We start from the raw sequence: 23227 nt of genomic DNA on the forward strand, positions 1-23227 counted from the left end.
TAATTAACACAATAGACAATAGAATGCAATCACAGCAAGCTTTCATCACTACAGCCAGGTAGCTGGAGGCGATTAACATCAATTAACATCTCAACAGTCTATGTTCCACATTGAAGGAGACACTCTATTGACCTGTTGTGTTCAGAATGAACAACTTGTAATATTTCAAGATATCCTGCAATACATGAATTATCATTATTGTCCCATCTCATGTAATCCATGATATCAGTTCTCAGTCATCCTATGCCCCTAGTGGACATAGGGTGACCCTAGACCCAAGAGTCATTGGTGAAGCTGACACAGGAGTACCCCACACCCTACAAGAGCCTCTGGGTCCCACGGGCCATACCGTTACAAGCTTGATGCATGTAAATGCGTGAAAATGCATTTAGCCTCATCAAGCCAAGCCCTAGGGCAGTGATGGAGAACCTTGACACCCCAGATGTTTTGGAACTACATTCCCCATGATGCTCATGCACTCTGCAGTTGTAGTTGAGCATCATGGGAAATGTAGTTCCAAAAAATCTGGGGTGCCAAGGTTCGCCATCACTGCCCTAGGGCCACGCCGAGACAAAAGGATGCCACACAACACCAGACCATAGATAGAGATGTGTAGAGATGTTAACTGCCTCAGCCTATGGCTCCTCCCAAGCAATGCTACTGACGCGTTTCGCACTGCCCGCCGGGTCTTAGTCGTAGAGCACTTGGAGTCACACCGTTTCGAACAGCTCCATCACCGACAATAGGTTGCAACAAGTTGCATTGATGTGACCGGGGACTGAGTGTGTCATTCATTTTAATGTCAAAGTAAATCAGTTCTTCTTAAGAAAACACAATTATTAAAGCAGTTGTAAACCTCTGGGATGAAAAATGAACAGAGCATTTCCTTCTACAGTGTGGACTTGCCTGGATCCAAAGCACTGAGTGTGATTTCCATCTCCTCTCTTATTCCACTGCTATCTGCATGACTCACTTCAGACAGTCAATGCCGACCCCAGACATTCCCAGGGAATGGTCCTGCCTCCCCTCCAGCACACAGCAGGTGATTGACAGCCTCAGCTGTGTATGTTTCCTTATGAGGCTGCATAGAGGGGGGGGGTGTCCTTTCCCTCCACTCAGGTCTCAGGTTACACTCAGCTCTCTGCTCTATGGTTTTACATCCACCCCCTGCCATTTTGCACTGCCCGCCGGGTCATAGTCGTAGAGCACTTAGCCGTTATTTCATTTCAGGGGGCTGCATAGAGGGGGTGTGTGTCCTTTTCCCTCCACTCAGGTCTCAGGTTACACTCAGCTCTATGGTTTTACATCCACCCCCTGCCATTTCACACTGCCCGCCGGGTCATAGTCGTAGAGCACTTAGCCGTTATTTCATTTCAGGGGGCTGCATAGAGGGGGCGTGTGTCCTTTCCCTCCACTCAGGTCTCAGGTTACACTCAGTTCTCTGGTATGACATCCACCCCCTGCCTTCTGAAGTTTAGAAATGCTGTGTAAATTCTGCATTTTTAGGTATCAAACAGGTATCAACAACATGTAAGAGGATTTGTTTCCTCTCTATGTATCACCTGAGGCCAGTCATTTCATTGGGCAGATGTAAGTGTTTACAGCCACTTTAATGCAAACGAAAAAAATGTGCATTTTTTTTTTGGACTATATGAAACAACGTCGATTTTTATTTTATTTTATTTTTTTCAGCTTGCAATGAAACAGTCAAAAGAGATGGACCTGCTGAAAAAAGCCCAGCTAGAACACCTGGAGATCCTGGATAAGCAGAATGAACAGGTACAGATCGGTAACACCAAAGGGTCTATTTATAAAAACATTCGCTGGACGAATGTCACACACATTTGCCGCAGGAATTTTGACCCGTAATTTCTCTAATAGGTTAATCCCTATGATCGTCAGCTCCATCTAGTGGCCAAAATGTGCTATCGTTTTCTCAAATACCCCAGTGAGAAAATATTCCGCTTTTTGGCCACTAAATGGCGCTAACCATCATAGGAATTACTCTATTAGAGAAATTATAGGCAAAATTCAAATGTGTTTGACATTTGTCCAAGTAATGTTTTATAAATAGACCCCCCAGGTGTTTTTATAATGAAAGTTTATTTTTTTTCATTTTTGGAAATTAACTGGATTTTAGAGAGAACGCATTATAAGATGTGTAGCCCATGCGATAACAACGCTGTTGGGTTGACCCTGTGATGAGGATATTTGAAGCAGGAAATGTCTGGCCCAATGGGCAACAATGGGCCCAAGCCTTATATTCTAATTCCAACAGCCCATGGCCCTTGTTCAACAATGGCGTTCATCATGTGACTGTCTTGCTCTTTCATGCATTATTCAGGCTTAAGTGTTTATTTATTTTTATTTTTTTGTGTTTTTTATTTGCTTCATTTCATGCTCCATAACATTGACAATTTTTGTTGTTTTTGTACAAACAGCTTTTGAAATCGTGTCATGCAGTGTCTAACTCGCAAGGTATGGCTTGTCTTCACACATCTCCCTTCTTCTCCTTTACTTATGTTTTTCAAAAATTTGTAAATGTATTTAAAATATATTTAAATAATAATAAAATAATACATTTTATTGTCAAATTACCTGAACCTCCTTGAGTATAACTTTACGTAGACATGTGCAATTCGTTTAGTTTCCCAATTTGTATTTTAACACATTTCGACAATTTTGTTTATTTTGAAATATCCGAATGAACAAAAAAACGAATTTTTCCGAATATTCGTAAATTCGAACATTTGTAAATTCGAAAATCCGACAACCTGAAAATTTGAAAACCCGAAATAATAATGAACAAATAATAACTTAACTGTTACTAACTATTAAATTATAGGTATTGGTGTTTCCTTTCAAACTTGGACGTTAGTGAACGAATCCGAAAACTATCCGAATTTGAGAATTATCCAAAATTACGAATGCCATATCTAAACGAATGGAACGTAACGAATTAATAATAATACGTAACAATAATAATAACTTTTTATTATTATTATTTATTATTAATTAGTTACGTTCCATTTGTTTAGATTCATTCATTATTTCAGATAATTAGGAATCGTCATCTTATTTCACTCTTATACCTTACTGTATTTATTGCAATATGTTTTCATTTAGAATTCAAATAAATTTTTAAATTAATTTTTAAATTAATTTTCAAATTCAAATTCATTTTTAAATTCAAATTTATTTTTAAATTCAAATTTTTTTTCAAATTCAAATTCTAAATCTATTGCTGGTTTAAGAGAAAGGAAACTCCAAAACCTACTGTATATTTTACGAGTTATTATTAGTTAGTTCTTATTTTTGAAATTTCGGATTTTCTTTCTTATTTTCGGATTTTCTAATTTTCTAATTTACAAATTGCGATCATAACAAGTGACCTGAAAAAACCCCCCCCAAAAAAAAACAATGAAACGAAAACAAACACATTTTTTGGCAGTGCACATGTCTAATTTTACGCCATATTTTGGAGTAAAAATTTTGTTTTCGCAGGCATGTACAGAACGCAAATCCTCCTAAACCAGCAATAGATTTTGAATTTGAATTTGAAAATAAATTTGAATTTAAAAATGAATTTGAATTTAAAAATGAATTTGAATTTGAAAATGTATTTGAATTCTAAATGAAAACATTTTGCAATAAATATAGTAAGGTATAAAAGTGAAATAAAAATGAATTTGAATTTGAAAATGTATTTGAATTCTAAATGAAAACATTTTGCAATAAATATAGTAAGGTATAAAAGTGAAATAAGATGACGATTCCTGCTTAAAGCGTAGATTCACCCAAATAACATCTATATCACGAAGAAGTTACAACGGCGTATCTATTGATACGCCGCGTAACTGCTAGTTTGCTCCGGCGTATCTTTGTTTTGTATCCACAAAACAAGATACGCCTGAAGCTGGGCTAGATCCGACTGGCGTACGTCTTAGTACGCCGTCGGATCTAAGGTGCATATTTACGCTGGCCGCTAGGTGGCGTTTCCGTCGATTTCCGCGTCGAGTATGCAAATTAGCTAGATACGGCGATCCACGAACGTACGTCCCGCCGGCACATTTTTTTACGTCGTTTCCGTAAGGCTTTTTTCGGCGTATAGTTACCCCTGCTATATGAGGCGTATCCTATGTTAAGTATGGCTGTCGTTCCCGCGTCAAATATTGAAAATTTTGAAAGTCGTTCGCGAATAGGGCTTTGCGTAGAATGATGTTCATGTCGTAAACATTGGCTTGTTGCGGGTTAATTTCGAGCATGCGCACTGGGATACCCCCACGGACGGCGCATGCGCCGTTCAGAAAAATGTAATTTACGTTGGGTCAAGACGTATTAACATAAAAAACGCCCCCATCTCACCCATTTGAATTGCGCGCCATTACGCCGACACAGATACACTACGCCGCCGTAACTTACGGCGCAAATTATTTGAGAATACGGGAGATACACTGTAAGTTACGGCGGCGTAGTGTATCTGAGATACACTACGCCGGCCGGAAAGAAGAGCCGCGCTTCGTGAATCTGGCCCTATATTTGCAAGTCGGCTTCCGGGTACTTCTCCCTGCGGGAGTAGGCGTTTCTATGTTGAGGAGGAATTCCTCTGGGAGGTCGCCCAGATGATTGACGTCCTTTCAGAAAAAGTTCTCCCCGGCAGATAAGGCCCCGCCCCCCGTATTGCGTAGGCGAGTCACGCCGTTTCCGAAATCTGATGGATCTACCCCCATTCAACCCAAACGTAATAAGTATAAATCATCATCTTAATTATTTTTACATACATTACAACCAAAACGAATTATCCAAATTCAAATCGGAAAATGCATTTGAATTTGAAAATCAATTTGAATTAGAAAATAAAAACATATTGCAATACATATACTAGGGTATAAAAGTGAAAGATGATGATTCCTACTTCGGCTGCTTAGTAGAATAGAAAGGAATATAATAGAATAAAACAGCAAAGAATAGAATAGAAAACTAGAAAAGATACAATTTCTGGGGAAATTGTGCAACGTGGTCTTGCCTCCACCAATACTCCTGACTGGAGACAGTGCCCCTGGAGATGTAAATGTGATCCAACCGTTTGTCGATCCAGTTCGACCCATTGCCCCATCAAAAACTGCTCCATCAAAAACTACCCCATCAAAACTGCACCATCCTATTTGCCCCATCAAAAACTGGTTGCTATGGAGGGTTTCTATGGACTGATGGCTATGGACTGATGGCTATGGACTGATGGCTATGGACTGGTTGCTATGGAGTGGTTGCTATGGACGGTTGCTATGGACTGGTTGCTATGGACTGGTTGCTATGGTCAGGTTGCTATGGACTGGTTGCTATGGACGGTTGCTATGAGTGGTTGCTATGGACTGGTTGCTGTGGACGGTTGCTATGGAGTGGTTGCTATGGTGTGTTGCTATGGTCTGGTTGCCAATGTCGGGTTGCTATGGTCTGGTTGCTAATGTCGGGTTGCTATGGTCTGGTTGCTATGGACTGGTTGCTATGGATGGTTGCTATGGACTGGTTGCTATGGATTGGTTGCTATGGACAGTTTCTATGGATTGCTATGGATGGTTGCTATATGCAGAGTATGCTATATGCAGAAGTTACACAGAGCCAAAAAAAACAGCCAAGTTCCCTCAGCCTTGTGTGGGAGGAGCCAACTCACCTCACAGCTGTTTGTGAGGAGTTATAAAACTCCTCAGCGTCTCCTAGGAAACCAATTGTTTGGTTTGAGGGCTCTCTGCAAACACAGACCAGAAATTCAGGATTTTTTTTAATACTTGTCCTGTTCAAATGGTTGTATTTTAAAAACTATAAATCGTACAGCGAATATCTTTATATTGTGTCAATCACAAGACCCAGACCTACATTTCGATGTATAGTATGTCTCTACAATATTAAAATTGAAAGCACAGTCGCAGTTTATATATTATTCTAACATTTTTAGGGGTTTTGACTTTGAATTTTAATGGAAGTCAATGGAGATCAATTGATGGCGTAGGTTGCAAACAAATTGCCATATTGTGAAAACGGTTTGGTCGATCGCTTAGCCGTGAACACGTGTAGTGGCAATGGAAATGTCTCCTGTATGTCTGGGCGGCACCCGTAGAGTAGTGGTTAGCACGTAGGATTGGCAATGCTGAGTCCTGTAGGTGCGGAGGTTCGAATCCCCAGGGTGGCCACCTAGGGACAAGCTTGCCAGCGTGCGCATAACCAACGGAGGATATCCCATTTTTTATTCTGTTTTATACTTCGGGAGAAATATTGCACAGCAACTTTTATAAATTAAACAATTCTTTATTTAAAAAGAAGCTGGATTTTTAACCACTAAAGCCCCGGACCAATATGCTGCCTAAAGACCCAAGGGATTTTTACAGTTCGGGACTGCGTCGCTTTAACAGACAATTGCGCGGTCGTGCGACGTGGCTCCCAAACAAAATTGGCGTCCTTTTTTTTCCCACAAATAGAGCTTTCTTTTGGTGGTATTTGATCACCTCTGCGGTTTTTATTTTTTGCGCTATAAACAAAAATAGAGCGACAATTTTGAAAAAAATTCAATATTTTTTACTTTTTGCTATAATAAATATCCCCCAAAAACATATCTAACATTTTTTTTTTTCCTCAGTTTAGGCCGATTCTACCTATTTTTGGTAAAAAAAAATCGCAATAATCGTTTATCGATTGGTTTGCGCAAAATTTATAGCGTTTACAAAATAGGGGATAGTTTTATTGCATTTTTATTTTTTTTATTTTTTTTACTACTAATGGCGGCGATCAGCGATTTTTTTCGTGACTGCAACATTATGGCGGACACTTCGGACAATTTTGACACATTTTTGGGACAATTGTCATTTTCACAGCAAAAAATGCATTTAAATTGCATTCTTTATTGTGAAAATTACAGTTGCAGTTTGGGAGTTAACCACAGGGGGCGCTGTAACATTTAGGGTTCACTTTGTGTGTGTTTACAACTGTAGGGGGGTGTGGCTGTAGGACTGACATCATCGATCAAGTCTCCCTAATAAAAGGGATCACTCGATCGATACGCCGCCATAGTGAAGCAAGGGGAAGCCGTGTTTACATATGGCTCTCCCCGTTCTTCAGCTCCGGGGAGCGATCGCGACGGGGCGGCTATAAACGAATTGCCGCGCCGTCGTCCCGGATCGCTCCCCGAGGTTTACCGACCGCCGCATTTAGCGGGGGGGGGGGTCCCGATCAGACCCCCGACCCACGTCAAACAGAGGACGTACAGGTACGTGCATGTGCCTGTCCGTGCCATTCTGCTGACGTATATCTACACAAGGCGGTCCTTAAGTGGTTAACCAACGGAAGAGGAGGGTATTGGATTTTTAATTCTGTTTCATTTTTTGACATCCCACACTCTACCTCTCACCATTCATTCCTATGGGAAAATTTCGCCGCAAAAACAACGATATTTCGCGAACGATTCGGCGAAACTTTCCACAAAGTAACAGCCCACCGATCGGGAACAATCCGCACGTTTTGATATATTACTCGTCTATGTAGTGTAAAAACTGTGGGAGGAGTTAGGGTGGCAAATTTGGCTATAATAAGAATAATAATATATATGTGAGATAACAATGGGGTAGATTCAGGTAGCTTTGCGCTTTTCTTACGGAGGCGCAGCGTACCGTTTTGCCGCTGCGCCTCCGTAAATTACCTGCGCTACGCTTGATTCACGGAGCAGTAGCTCCGTAATTTGCGTGAGCGCTCCGGGAAAACTGCCCGGCGTAAGCGCGCGTAATTTAAATGATCCCATAGGGGGCGTGGATCATTTAAATTAGGCGCGTTCCCGCGCCGAGCGTAGTGCGCATGCTCCGTCGGGAAACTTTCCCGACGTGCATTGCGGCAAATGACGTCGCAAGGACGTCATTTGCTTCAAAGTGAACGTAAATGGCGTCCAGCGCCATTCACGATTCACTTACGCAAACAACGTTAAATTTTAAATTTGCGACGCGGGAATGACGGGTATACGTAGCATTGGCTGCCCCTGCTAATAGAAGGAGCAGCCTTAGGCAGAACCCGACGAACGGAAACAACGTAAACTGCGTACGCAGGACTCGCGTAGGGTTGTGAATCGGCGTTAGTATGCAATTTGCATACTATACGCTGACCACTACGGGAACGCCCCCTAGCGGCCATCGTAAGAATGCAGCCTACGATACGACGGCATAAGGAGCCTTATGCCAGTCATATCTTAGGCTGCAGTCGGCGTATCGAGGTTCCTGAATCAGGAGCATTCGAGACGCCGGCGCAAGTAAGCAATTGCGCTGCGTAACTATGGTTACGCAGATGCAATTGCTACCTGAATCTACCCCAATAAGTGCTCTTGCTATGCAATAGAATAGAATAGAAATAGAAATAGGAATAGAATAGAAAGGAATAAAATAGAACAGAATAGAATAGAAAATAAAAGGATAACGAATAAATCCGAAATTAATTTTGTTTCTTTTGTTTATGATTTGGAGATTCCGATGAATCTACCTCTATCCATCCCAAACACGATAAGTAGAAATCATCATCCTAATTATTTTTATATACATTACAACAAAACGAATTATCCAAATTTGAAAATGAATTTGAATTTGTAAATGAATTTGAATTTGAGAATTAATTTGAAATTAAAAATGAAATTTGAATTTGAAATGAAAACATATTGCAATAAATATAGTAAGGTATAAAGGGAAATAAGATGAGAGAATACAGTGGAATATTGAATTCTATAGAGGATTGCACTTAATATTACGTATATATGTGTTGTCTCGCAAAACGAGCAGAATTCAAGCTAATAGGGTGTGCAGTACCGCATTTGGCCTGAGATGCAGGGGCGAAGGGAGCCGATCGAAGGCGTTCGGAAATACTCAAAAATACTCAGTTCCCGGGTGTTTCCGAGGTCAGTCAAGCTGTCCCCGGGCCTTTCCGAGGCTCTCCGGCGCCCCCCACCTCTAGCCACATGCGGTATTGCATGCCATAGAAGTCAATGCGGAACAAATTATTTTAGTTTCCATTGACTTCTATGGGGAAACTCGCTTTGATTTGCGAGTGCTTTGGATTACGAGAATTCTCCTGAAACGGATTATGCTCGTAATCCGCAGTTCTACTGTATTCGGGGACTGTTTGCACTAGGAATGGTTGATCCAGGGAATATCCGATTGTCTCTCGGGTGATCGATACGGAATTTTTTCCTCCCTGCTGGAGCTTTATTGAGTTTTTCCCTTCCTCTGGATCAACTGTGGGTATATTGCATATATGGAGGTTTTCCATTTTTCTTTTCTTTTTTTATTATTATTATTTTTATTATTATTATTATTATTTATTTTATATATTTTTTTTCTTTTTCTGTTGGTTGAACTGACAGACTTTTTTTTTTTTTTTTAACCTGATTTAACCTGATTATATAACACATGCTGTTCTTGGAATGAATAACATCCTGTGGGTATATTGCATATATGGAGGTTTTCCATTTTTTCATAATTATTTTTATTATTATTATTATTATTTTTATTATTATTATTATTATTATTATTATTATTATTATTATTTATTTTATGTATTTTTTTTTCTGTTGATTGAACTGAAGGACTTTTTTTTTTTAACCTGATTATGTAACAAATGCTGCTCTTGGATCGAATAACATCCTGTGGGTATATTACATATATGGAGGTTTTCCATTTTTTTTTTCATAATTCTTTTTATTATTATTATTTTTATTATTATTATTTATTTTATGTATTTTTTTTCTGTTGATTGAACTCAAGGACTTTTTTTTTAACCTGATTATGTAACAAATGCTGTTCTTGGAATGAATAACATCCTGTGGGTATATTGCATATATGGAGGTTTTCCTTTTTTTTTTTTCATAATTTTTTTTATTATTATTATTATTATTATTATTATTATTATTATTATTTATGTATTTTTTTTTTCTGTTTATTGAACTGAAGGACTTTTTTTTTCTTTTAACCTGATTATGTAACAAATGCTGTTCTTGGAATGAATAACATCCTGTGGGTATATTGTATATATGGAGTTTTTCCATTTTTTTTTTGTTACATAAAAAAAAAAATAATAATACAAATAATAATAGTAACAAAAAAAATGGAAAACCTCCATATATACAATATACCCACAGGATGTTATTCATTCCAAGAACAGCATTTGTTACATAATCAGGTTAAAAAAAAGAAAAAAGAAAAAAAAAGTCCTTCAGTTCAACTATCAGAAAAAAAAATACATAAAAAAATAATAATAATACAAATAATAATAGTATTTTTTTTTCTGATAGTTGAACTGAAGGACCTTTTTTTTTTTTAACCTGATTATGTAACAAATGCTGTTTTTGGATTGAATAACATCCTGTGGGTATATTACATATATGGAGGTTTACCATTTTTTTCATAATTCTTTTTATTGTTATTATTATTATTATTATTATTATTATTATTATTATTATTTATTTTATATATTTTTTTTTGTTGATTGAACTGAAGGACTTTTTATTTATTATTTTTTTTAACCTGATTATGTAACAAATGCTGTTTTTGGATCGAATAACATCCTGTGGGTATATTACATATATGGAGGTTTACCATTTTTTTTCATAATTCTTTTTATTATTATTATTTTTATTATTATTATTATTATTTATTTTATGTATTTTTTTTTTGTTGATTGAACTGAAGGACTTTTTATTTATTATTTTTTTTAACCTGATTATGTAACAAATGCTGTTTTTGGATCGAATAACATCCTGTGGGTATATTACATATAAGGAGGTTTTCCATTTTTTTATTATTATTATTATTTATTTTATGTATTTTTTTTTCTGTTGGTTGAACTGAAGGACTTTTTGTTTTTTACCCGATTATGTAACAAATGCTGTTCTTGGAACGAATAACATCCATCAGATAATGCTCATAACACGAGAGAGCAGTGCGTTGCATGCTGTACTGATCACATTTTTCTCCCTCTTTCCAACCCCTAGGCAAAGGAAATCCAGCAGATGGTCAAACTGGAAGCCGAGATGGACCGCAGGCCTGCAACAGTTGTGTAAAGCTGCAAAACGCAAACTGAAGTCGAAGCAATCTACTGTCCTTTTCAAGAACACTGTAAATTTTTAAAACGACCACAGACACTGAATATGAAGTGTGCTCTTATGTTAGACCCTATTTTGTCTTTGGCGAGATTTTAAGACTGGCATATTTCCCTTTTAACATTCTGAGCACTGCACTATTTATGATACAGAAAATACATAATTATACAGTTATAAAGGTTAAAAAGACAAAAAAAAAAAAAAAAAAGATAAATATTTTTTATTAATACTAAATGGTATGTTAATATTCTATTATTATTATTTGCAAATATTTTAACTTTTTTAAGTGATTTTTTTAAAACTATTGCCAGTGTAGCAACCAGAAATAGGAGTGAATTTTGATCTTTTTTGTACTGATAGCTGCAACACTGTTACGCTTGCTGGAAGGTGTGAAGGACGATGGGGGGTAAACGAAAAAAATAAAACAAAGGCAGGCGGAAGAATCTGCCTCTTTTTGTCTGGGACTTAATCCCAATTGTATTGCATGGCGTTTTTTTTTTTTTTTCTCTAGAATGGCTAATGAGCATGGCTTTATTTGAAAGGCTAAGTGGCACGCTTTGGAAGTAGCACGTCGCATTGAAGAAGAAAATGCATTGCGCCCGCCTTCGACATTAGCCAGAAAGCACAAAGTGTTTCTAAACGGTGAATGTCCCCAAATGCCAGTGCTTGGAGAACATTAGCATTTCAACAAAATTGTATATTGAGGACGAGGAAAGAGGTGGAGAATGGAGCGGTGAAAGGGAGGAGGGTGTTTGCCGATGGGAAATTTGAATTGCCGGCTGGATCCAAATGATTTTTCTTGTTCTTGCGTGGGCAGCAAGAAAGTCAACCTTTTTTTTTTTTTTATAAATCTATTTTATCTGTTATAGCGGATTTGTTTTGAATTTGCCATGCACAAGATGTACGCTGAACTCTGGCCTACTGCCGGCAATGGAGCTGGCCACATTGCAGCTCGAGCGCGTTTTGCAGTGGGTTTCGCAAGAGCGCCGTTCACAAGACCATATCTGAGATTGAAAACGTACGTTTTCTCAAAAAAGAAAAGAGTGAATTCCAACTCCAAAAGTTTCATAGCAAAAGAACTAGGGGTTCCGCTCCCCAAATCTGGTGACTCACGCAGAGGGTGCTGGCCCGTCCTGGCTCAATTCACGCACCGTAAAAAGGAGAGAACGCCCCAAATGCTGCACACCAACAACACCCAATACTCGCTAGAATAGAAGCAGCCTGAGTTCATCTCCATCCATTCTACAACACGTTTTCCCCCCCGCCCGCGGAGGTTAGTCATAGAGGTCCTTCATGAGGAAACACTGTGGGTGGGACGAAACACGCTGGGATGTGGCCTGAATAGAGCTGAGCTGAAGCTGCTTCTACCCTACAGAGTTCCGGGTTTTGTTGCTGGGCACCATTCAGGGCTTTCCAAAAGTTTTATGTTTTCCCCTTCTGGGCAGCCGCAGGCCACATGGTCCCATTTTGCAGCTTGATGCCTATCCTGGGTTTGCAGGTTGCAACCCTTGGTTTTGGCATAGCCTTATGGTCAAGATGACATTAGCAGTTACCAGAAAAGGCATTTGGCTCAATTCACAAAGATTGATGAGTTTTTTTTTTAGCACCACAAAGTGAAGCTGCTGACTTTTATTAATCGGACACTCACCTGTCCCACGGTCCGGCGATGCGGGGGAACGAAGCCCAGCTTGTCTCCCCTTTCTCTCGGTGGCGCTGACATCGTGACTGTGGGTGCCTGGCTGTGGCTTCACAGCCGGGCCTTCACATGCGTGAGCCGGGCCTTGATTGGCCGGGCAATCATCTGGGATCCGTGACGTGTCCCAGATGATTGCCGAGAGGGAGGGGGGAGAGGTGAACTTCCTCCCGGGAGGAAGTGGGAGCTGGAACCCTCTAAAAAGAGAGTTTACGCTCACCCCCCCCCCCCCCAAAAAAAGGATGCATATGATGCATTAAGGTGAAAATCCATATCTTTGACGTCATCAGGGGCCTGGCTACCTCACCTCTTCCTTCTCTCTCCTGCCGTGAGCAGAGAACCGGTGGGGGGGGGGGGGAGCAAACTTTGAAAGTGTCATCTCACCTCTTCCTTCTCTCTACTGTCGTGAGCTGAGAACCAGTGGGGGGGAGGGGGGGTTGAAAGTGTCAGCTCACCTATTCCTTCTCTCTCCTGTAGTGAGCAGAGAACGGGGGGGGGGGGGGGGGGGGCGGGGGATGTCCGCTGGCAAAGATTAAAACTTCAGATTCACCTCCCTCCTGCGGGCCCCTGGGTACATTAGGGCCCCTTACTAGTGTAATGCCTGTACCCCCCTGATGGCGGCCCTGATTGCACACATTGCATAACAGCTTGGAGTTTTCAAGATTCCATATTAAAGGAACACTAAAGGCAAAAATGTTTTTTTTTTTTAAATAACAAACATTTTATACTTACCTCCACTGTGCAGCTCGTTTTGCACAGAGTGTCTCTGAATCCTGTCTTCTGGGGTCCCTCGGCGGCAGTCTCGGCTCCTCCTCACAAAAGCTTTCCACCTACATGCGAGCGAGCTCGCATGGTGTAAAGCTTTTGCGGGCGCCCTCCCGTGATACAGCGGCGGGCATAGCCGCCGACTGTATCACTCGGCCCCGCCCCCCGGCGTGCCGCGTTATCTGATGTGATTGACAGCAGCGCCAGCCAATGGCTGCGCTGCTATCAATCCGTCCAGCCTAGCCAATCGGGAACAGCGATCAGTGACGTTTTACTCGTAGCCACGCCCCCTAACAGAGAGGCCCCATACTCACGAGCAAACATGTCTGCTGAAACTGGCCCGCAGGCCAGTTTCAGCAGACATGTTTGGTCGTGTGTGGGCGCGAGCGGGCCGAATTCCAGCAAACATTTGCCCGCCGGGCCTTTTCCCAGCAGACAAATATTCCTGGACTTGTTTTAAAACAGCCCGCTGGAATTCAGCCCGCTCGGACATGTACGGTCGTCAGTACAGACCTACCGTACATGTCCAGGCGCCCGCCGTCCCTCGCATGCGTCGAATGACTTCGACGCATGCGTGGAAGCATTTTAAAGGCGGGCCGCCCACGTCGCCGCGTCATTGTCGCGGCGACACCGCGTCATCGACGCGGCGACACCGCGGACACGCCCCGCGTATTGTTTACGCGCGGACTTCTGTACGATGGTGTGTACAACCATCGTACAGAAGCCCTCTGGCAGACATGTATGGTGAAAACGGTCCGACGGACCGCTTTCACCATACATGTTTGTCCGTGTGTACCCGGCCTTAGAATCACTCCCTAGGACACACTTAAACTCCTTCAGCGCCCCCTACAGGTTAACCCCTTCACTGCCAGTGTCATTTACACAGTAATCAGTGCAATTTTATAGCACTGATCGCTGTAAAAATGACAATGGTCCCAAAAATGTGTCAAAAGTGTCCGATGTGTCCGCCATAATGTCGCAGTCACGATAAAAATGGCTGATCGCCGCCATTACTAGTAAAAAAAAAATATTTATAAAAATGCCGTAAAACTATGCCCTATTTTGTAGACGCTATTACTTTTGCACAGACCAATCCATAAACGCTTATTGCGATTTTTTTTAACCCAAGATATGTAGAAGAATACATATACATAAACTGAGGAAAAAAATAGTTTTTTATCTATTTTTGGGGGATATTTATTACAGCAAAAATTAAAAAATATTGATTTTTTTTCAAAATTGTCGCTCTATTTTTGTTTATATCGCAAAAAATAAATGCAGAGGTGATCAAATACCACCAAAAGAAAGCTCTATTTGTGGGAAATAAAGGACTTTAATTTTGTTTGGGAGCCACGTCGCATGGCCGCGCAATTGTCAGTTAAAGCGACGCGCAGTGCCGAATTGCAAAAAAGTGGCCTGGTCTTTGGCCAGCCAAATGGTCCAGGGCTTAAGTGGTTAAACAAAAAAGTGAGCACCTTTCAAAACTGAGATAAGGTGCGGTCGGGGAAATAACGTCCAAACAAAAGGAAACCAGCTTTGTGAATTGAGCCCGCTGTTTTCAACTGATAATGACTTTGATTGGGACCGAGTACTCGCCTGATAAATTCTCTGCTTTGGCCCTGAAGGGTGAAACCCACAAAGAGGTTAAAATTGTTCTGCAATCAAGCGTCTGCACAACTGTGCAATATTTTTATTGCAAGATCATTTTATAAAGAGAGATGACTACAAGAGTTTGCTGTACCTGCTTAAATTTACCTTTAGGAGGGGAAAAGTCTCCAAGTAAGAGCCCATTCACACAGGGGCGACTCATCAGGGGCGTCCCGCTCTGTTCAATAGAACCGTACTAATAGGAGCGACGCAATTCGCTCAGACTTAGAAAAAGGTCCTTGTACGACTTTGGGGGGCGACATGCATTGACTTCTATACAGAAATTATTTTGCAAGTTGCCTCTGAAGTCGTCTTCAGGTCGCCTTGCCGAGTCGCCCCCCCAAAGTTGTGCCGCCCCCTGTGTGAATTGGCTCTAAAAGAACCTTATTATTATTATTTTTATTATTTCCCGTGTGTTTGCCCACCACGCACCAAAGATGTAGAAATCGTTAGAGGAAAAATATATTTATGATTGAGATATTATCTCTTTGAAGAAGTACTTGAATTAGAAGAAACTTGTAGCAAAGTGCTTTACCATTAACTATGCCTAATTTATTTTTAATTTTTTATTTTTTTTGCCCTGATGAAGAGAGTTCAGATATTTTTCTGACTAATGTTTTTTAGAGCAATAAAATACTAGAAGCAAATGTGCTCAATGAAACCAGTGCTCACATGTTAAAAGGATCATGCGGTTCGCACTTTAAGAAACGTTTACATCGAATATTGTACAGAAACTGCAGTCTCGTGTGTGTGATGCAGAGATAGCTATGTTGCGTTTCGAAGACGGCAAGACGGGGGGGAAAAGAGGAAACGTTTGTAACTGTGAAGATGTATAAAGTATTTATATATACTTGTACTCAAAATAATGTAGAATATATCCGTATTAAAGCAGGGGGAAACCATTTTTAGACACTACTGTTATGATATTTGCATGTAACACTGGCACCAAATTTCTGTGTAAGACCATAAGGCCCTCAGTCATGATGTGTTTCAGATAGTTTTCGAGATACATTTTGTAGAGAGAGGTACCTGTGTCTGTCATTCCAGACTCCCTTCTGAAAAATGCTAGCTTCCTGGTTTTCATTCTGATCCACCCACTGATCATTGACCCACAGCAAGTATGCAGGTTAGATATTTGGGCGGCACAGTTGGCTTACTTGCCCGGATCAGTGTCTCCCAAAGCAGTGGAGCCAAAGCATGAAGCAAGCCATGCAACATACATTCTTTTTTGTTTTTGGTGGAGAATGCGGGCAAAGATGCAACCTACATTCTTTTTTTTTTTTTTGGTGGAGAATGCGGGCAAAAAAGCAACCTTTGGTGGAGAATGCGGGCAAAAAAGCAACCTACATTCTTAGGTATTTCTTTCATGACCAGATCTCTTTAAAGCTTAAGTTCACCTTCATAAAAAAAATCTGACTTTATTATGAACTATATGGCCAAAAGTATATGAATACCTCACTATCGCACCCTGTATGTGGACAGATCTCCAAATTATTGACTTTCAGGTTTTCAAGTGAAGGGTCCTCTTAAAGTGGTACAAAAGCTTTGTGTTTTAAAAAAAATAAAATAACAAACATATACTTACCTCCACTGTGCACTTCATTTTGCACAGAGTGGCCCCGAACGTCCTCCTCTGGGGTCCCACGGCAGCTCAGGTGTCCACAAATGCCTTCCCACCAAGGTAAGGGGGCCAACTTAGTATAAATGCCCATAATTTTGGAATGGGGTGTCCAACAAGCTCATCTAGGTGTGATGGCCAGGTATACACAAATGTCTTACCGCCAAGGTGAGTGGGCCAACCCAATATAAATTCCCATCATTTTTGAATGGGATGTCCAAGAAGCTCATCTAGGTGTGATGTTCAGGTGGGTGTCCACAAATGCCTTCCCACCCGGAGAAGGGGCCAACTTAGTATACATGCCCATAATTTTGCAATGGGTTGTCCAACAAGCTCATCTAGGTGTGAAGGTCATGTGTCTACAAAGGCCTTGCTGCCAAGGGGAGGGGGCCAACTTATATATACAGTAAATACACATAATTGTGGGATTTCCAACAAGCTCACCTAGGAGTGATGGTCGGGTGTCCACAAATGCCTTCCCACCAGGGGGGGGGCAACTTAGTATAGATGCCCATCATTTTGGAATGGGGTGTCCAACAAGCTCATCTAGGCGTGATGGCTAGGTATCCACAAATGTCTTGTCACCTAGGGGAGGGGGCCAACTCAGGATATATGTCCATAGTTTTGGAATGTGAAGTCCAACAAGCTCATCTAGGTGTGATGGTCAGCTGTCCACAAATGTCTTACCACCAAGAGGAGGGAGCCAACTCACTATAAATGCCCAAAGTTTTGGAATGGGAAGTCCAACAAGCTCATCTAGGTGTGATGGCCAGATATCCACAAATGTCTTGCCACCTAGAGGAGGGGGCCAACTCAGTATAAATGCCCATCATTTTTGAATGGGACGTCCAAGAAGCTCATCTAGGTGTGATGGTCAGGTGTCCACAAACTTTTGGCCACATAGTGTGTTTGTTGTGCATTCCTCTTCTATTTTTTTTTTACGTTATATTGAAACATCTTTATTTCCCCCATTTTCATGACCCACTTCACTTTCCTAGATCTGTCTGACCCCCTTCACTTTCCTAGATCTGTCTGACCTCGTTCACGTTTTCAAATTCTGGTTGTCAGTGATCTGTGTATGTGCAGAAACCCATTGTATACGAAACAAAATAACTATACACCGATACACCACCCACACAATAAAGAAGGAAATGTTAAGTATAAGTCATCTAAAAAAAATAGGGATGTATAAGATATATTGAGAACTAAGCATATATATCTAAATGAACTGTATCAGCACGTGTGATGCACTTGCAGTTTTTAGCTGCAAAAAGGTGAACTTACACTTTAACGTGTGACACAACATACCGGGTTTTTTTTTTTAAATTATGTTTTTTTTTTAATTTCTTGTTTTTATTGCAATTCTATATGGCCATTTTTTGTTTTATTCTTGTGATTTTGTACAATCGTTTTACAGAAAGAAAACGTAAAAAAAAAAATGTATGCAGAATTTATAAAGAAGATCTATGTTTTCTGTTTTAGAGTACTTGACTAAGGAGTTAACTTTGCATGGTCCCTTAGCCTGCGGTGTACTTTTATTACAGACAAGTGCATGTACAGTACTAGTTCCTTACTAGCAACATATCCATTTTTTGTCGTTTGCAGGAATGACTGTGTTTAGGGAACTCTTGTAACGTAGAGACAAAAACAAATTTCATTTCGGTGTTCTGAAACACATTTTTGTATGTCCCCATTTGTTCTAAGCTCCCTTATTACCCAGAATTACCGTGTCTTTTATATTCCTTTTTCATAGGCGTAAAAAAAAAAAAACTATTCCTTTATATATGGCAAAAAATAAATAAAATGGTGATATGGGATTTAGCGAATTATTTATCTAAAATGTACATGGAATAAAATAAAAAATTCTCCTTAAATAGTAAAAAAAATAAAATAACAAATTACTATTACAGACCTCCCTTGGCTGTCCATCTTTGATGGCGTGGTGATCCATAATAATCGATGTGTTGTATGCGTAGACCTAGAGGCCACTGATCACCCTTCCCGACGTAGCAATGCTCGAAGTCGTAATAGTAATTTACCTTTCTGTGCCTCAACTCACTAATTACTAGTCATGGTCTTCCAGTTACTCAAAATTGCCTTTTGGTGCCCAAGTCCTCCCACCCCACCCCCACCCCTGGGTTTTCTGCTTGTGTGTGCAAACTACTGTTTTATTCCCACTGTGTGTTTGTCAATTTTCTACGCTCCCTTAAGAAAAGGTCACTGTGGGTACTTTTGAATCCGTTATGTGGAACTGTTTTTTTTTTTGTTTTTTTTATTATTATTATTATTATTATTATTATTATCGTTATCACTTGTATTGTTGCCGTAGAAGCAAAATAATGTCAAACAGGAGTGTAAATTTCTTTAAAAAATTTAATGATATTAAAAATAAACATTCAAACTGAATATTTTATTGGCAAATCGCTTATTTCTTTGTATTGTGGTTTATTTTGGATGTTTTTTTCTTAATCACATTTTTAGGTTGTTTCATTTACCGCGGTATAACGCGCTCCCGCGTATACCGCGCACCCCTAAAGTTGCCCCGAATCCTGTGAAAAAATTTTTTTTTTGTACTTACAGTTTTGGTGTCTTGCACGGCGTCCAACGGCGGCCTAGTCGGGTCCGGCGTCCGTCTGCGGCTTCGGGTGTCCTCTTCATCGTGTCTGGCGTCCTTCTGCGGCGTCAGGTCCGGCGTCCGTCTGCGGCTTCGGGTGTCCTCTTCGTCGGGTCCGGCGTCCTTCTGTGGCGTCCTCGCGTCCTCCCCGCGCCGAGTTTGAATACTGCGCCGACATATACCGAGCGCAGTACACTCGTGTATTGTCGGGCAGGCTTGGCAACTCTCTCGCTGACGTCCTGTACGTCCAGGACGTCAGCGCGGAAGGAGCCGAGACTGCCCGACTATACCCGAGTGTACTGCGCTCGGTATATGTCGGCGCAGTATTCAAACTCGGCGCGGGTATCGGCGTATACCGCGCACCCACGATTTTGCCCTGATTTTCAGGGCAAAAAAGTGCGCGGTATACGCCGATAAATACGGTAGTTGGGGGTGCAGATTGAACACATGCACAGCCAAGTCATTTATGTTGGCTGGTTTAGGACATGTAGGGGGTGATTTACTAAAGGCAAATAGGCTGTTCACTTCACAGAGGCATTTTTATTTGGCAGTAGAATTTTCTTTTAGCTTAGTAAATGAAAATTAAAGAAAAATAAAATTAAAATAGGAAAAAAATATGTATTTTTGCTTAAGACGTGATTGGATGACACAAGGGCAGCAGAGCTTCATAATGCACTAAGCCAGTGGTCTCCAAATTGGGGCACAGGGGCCAGATGTGGCCCTTTGTTTGTCTTTATCTGGCCTTTGGGACACTATTCCACAAATGGATACCAATGATGGAGCACCATTCCCTCTACAATGTCAATGGGGTACAATTCCACCAACTGACATCAATGATGGAGCACCATTCCTTCTACTGACACTGGCAATGGGGCATTATTCCACCAATGGATAGCAATGACGGAGCACCATTCCCTCTACTGATACTATCAATAGGGAACTATTCCACCAACTGACACCAATGATGGAGCATCATTCCCTCTACTGACACTGTCAATGGGGCACTATTCCACAAATGGATACCAATGATGCAGCACCATTCTCTCCACTGATACTGGGGCAGATTCAGGTACCTGCGCGCCTAGTTACGGCGGCGCAGCGTATTGCATTTAGGCTACGCCGACGCAACTTACAGGAGCAAGTGCAGTATTCACAAAGCACTTGCTCCGTAAGTTGCGGCGACGTAGCGTAAATGGGGCCGGCGTAAGCCTGCGTAATTCAAATGTGGAAGGGGGGGCATGTTTTATGCTAATGTGTGATGACCTGACGTGATTGACGTGTTTTACGAACGGCGCTTGCGCCGTCCGTGTACATAGCCCAGTGTGCATTGCTCTCAAGTACGCCGCAACGACGTATTGGTTTCGACGTGAACGTAAATTACGTCCAGCCCTATTCGCGAAGGACTTACACAAACGACATAAAAAATTCAAATTTCGAAGCGGGAACGACGTCCGTACTTAACATTGGCTGCGCCTCCTAATAGCAGGAGCAACGTTACCCTGAAAAAGCCTTACGCAAACGACTTAAAAAACTACCGCCGGGCGCACGTACGTTCGTGAATCGACGTAACTAGGTAATTTGCATATTCTACGCCGAAAACAACAGAAGCGCCGCTAGCGGTCAACGTAATATTGCACACAATTATACGCCGCCGCATTCAAGTTACGTCGGCGGAGGAAGCCTATTTTTTAAGCGTATCTGCCTTTCAGAATCGGCGTAACGATATGCCGGCGCAGATTTCAAATTACACGAAACTGCCTCACTATCAATAGGGCACTTATCCACCAACGGATACCAATGATGGAGCAACATTCCCTCTACTGACACTGTCAAAGGGGCACTATTCCTTCAACTGACACCAATGCCCCTAGTGACACCATCAATGGGGCACTATTCTCATTAAAACCAATGATGGGACACTGATTCTGGGGCATTTTCTACTCCCACTGACCACAGTTTGGTCGGAAAGGACAGGGATGTGACCCTTTGTTTGCCTTTATCTGGCCTTTGGGGCACTATTCCACCAACTGATATCAATGATGGAGCAGCATTCTCTCTACTGACACTGTCAATGGGGCACTATTCCACCAACTGAAATCAATGATGGAGCACCATTCCCCCTACAGACACTGTCAATGGGGCACTATTCCACCACCTGACACCAATATTGGAGCACCATTCCCTCTACTGATATTGTTAATGGGACACTATTGCACCAATTAACAGCAATGATGGAACACCATTCCCTTTACTGACACTGTCAATAGGGCACTAGTTCACCAACTTACACCAATGATGGTGCACCATTCCCTCTACTGACACTGTCAACAGGGCACTATTCCACCAATTGACACCAATGATGGAGCTCCTTTCCTCCTAGTGACACCATCAATGGGGCACTATTGTTCTTCTCATTGAAATCAACAATGGGGAATTACTTCTCCCAGTAAAACCAATGATGGGGCACTGATGTTGGGGCATTTTCTACTCCCACTGACCACAGTCTGGCCTAAAGGACAGGAAACTGGTCCTTTGCTTAGAAAGTTTAAAGGCCCCTGCACTAAGCTAAGGGACATTTCACTTACAACGTAAAATGTTCCTTGCAAAGTGAAAAGCCTACTAACCCATAGTGCAAGTGTAAGGAGGGGATACACCCTAACTAAGCTTTCAGTTTAAATCAGCTGAACACATTTTAGGTACAATAAAAAAAGGTGTTGAAAGACTTAATTTTCTTTAGAAAGTAGTCAAAGCCTGTCCCCTGGCAGGGACTGCTTCAAACTGTTAGGGGGCGTGGCTTGCCGTGACATGTCACTGATCGCTGTTCCCTAAGACAGGGAACAGACGATCAGTGACATATCACTAAGAAGAACAGGGAGATGTGTTTACACTGACATCTCCCTGTTCTTCAGCTCTGTGACCCAATCTCGGGACACCGGCGGACATCGAGTCCACGGGTCCCGCAGGCACGTTCATAGAGCCTGCGACAGGGTCTTGCGCGCGTCCACACGGCGGCAAATTAAAGGGGACGTATATATACGCCCATTTGCCTGTCCGTGCCATTCCGTTGACGTATATCTGCGTGCCCTGGTCCTTAAGCGGTGTGTGTGTTATATGCCGGTAAATACGATATATCCAAATAACACGCCCAAGCTCATCTCTTCACCACACACAGCCACAAAGGCAGGTGAATTCTTGTTGGGCCGTTGTAACGGAATGGCCCGTGACACCCAGAGACTTTTGAAGGATGGGGGGTACTCCTGTGCCAGCTTCACTAACGACTCTTGGGTCTAGGGTCATCCTATGTCCCTTTTGGGCATAGGATGACTGAGAACTGATATCATGAATTACATGAGATGGGACATTAATGATAATTCATGTACTTCAGGATGTTGAGTTTCATTGTCCCTGTAACTACTGTAGCATGCTTGTAACTGTATAAAAACCTGAGAGTGTACCATTAAAAGTATTCATTCGCTTGGAACCAGAAAGAACAGAACTGTGTGTCTCGTCTTTATTCTGGGGAATGGAATAGGTCCTGTCTGCTGGATTGTCGGATAAGCTGTCGTGGTTGGTGGAATGGAAGATCGTGAACGGTGTTAACCCCTGACCGATATAGCCGAGTATTAGATGCTCGGACGAGCACACTTAGACCGAATTTTAATGGTTCAAAGAATGTCAGGTAAAATGGTCGGCCCTCTCGCGTGTTCACTTCATCAAATCTGGCCCTCTTTGAAGAAAGTTTGGACACCCCTTGTGTAATGGTACTTGCAT

The 23227-nt window shown here is 41.5% G+C and overlaps 1 protein-coding gene and 1 long non-coding RNA gene across 5 annotated transcripts in view; both read left to right on the forward strand.

Annotated features, from left to right (window-relative positions):
- PLCB4 (phospholipase C beta 4) overlaps positions 1–11321 on the forward strand; it is a 477241-nt gene extending 465920 nt beyond the window's left edge. For 3 of the 4 annotated variants that reach the window (XM_040351702.1, XM_040351703.1, XM_040351704.1), the window contains 3 exons: positions 1693–1779; positions 2442–2478; positions 11012–11321. In XM_040351702.1, the coding sequence (XP_040207636.1) occupies positions 1693–1779; positions 2442–2478; positions 11012–11100 (213 nt within the window). In that variant the 3' untranslated portion in view covers positions 11101–11321. The remainder of the gene's footprint in view (positions 1–1692; positions 1780–2441; positions 2479–11011) is intronic. The other variant, XM_040351705.1, reaches the window with a different exon arrangement.
- A 4166-nt stretch (positions 11322–15487) lies between these two features.
- LOC120938047 lies at positions 15488–18661 on the forward strand. The gene is made up of 2 exons (XR_005748780.1): positions 15488–16971; positions 17393–18661. It is a non-coding gene; the product is annotated as an uncharacterized LOC120938047 (long non-coding RNA).
- The last annotated feature ends 4566 nt before the right edge of the window (positions 18662–23227 follow it).

Source organism: Rana temporaria, chromosome 4, assembly GCF_905171775.1.
Source record: "Rana temporaria chromosome 4, aRanTem1.1, whole genome shotgun sequence".
NCBI lineage: Eukaryota > Metazoa > Chordata > Amphibia > Anura > Ranidae > Rana > Rana temporaria.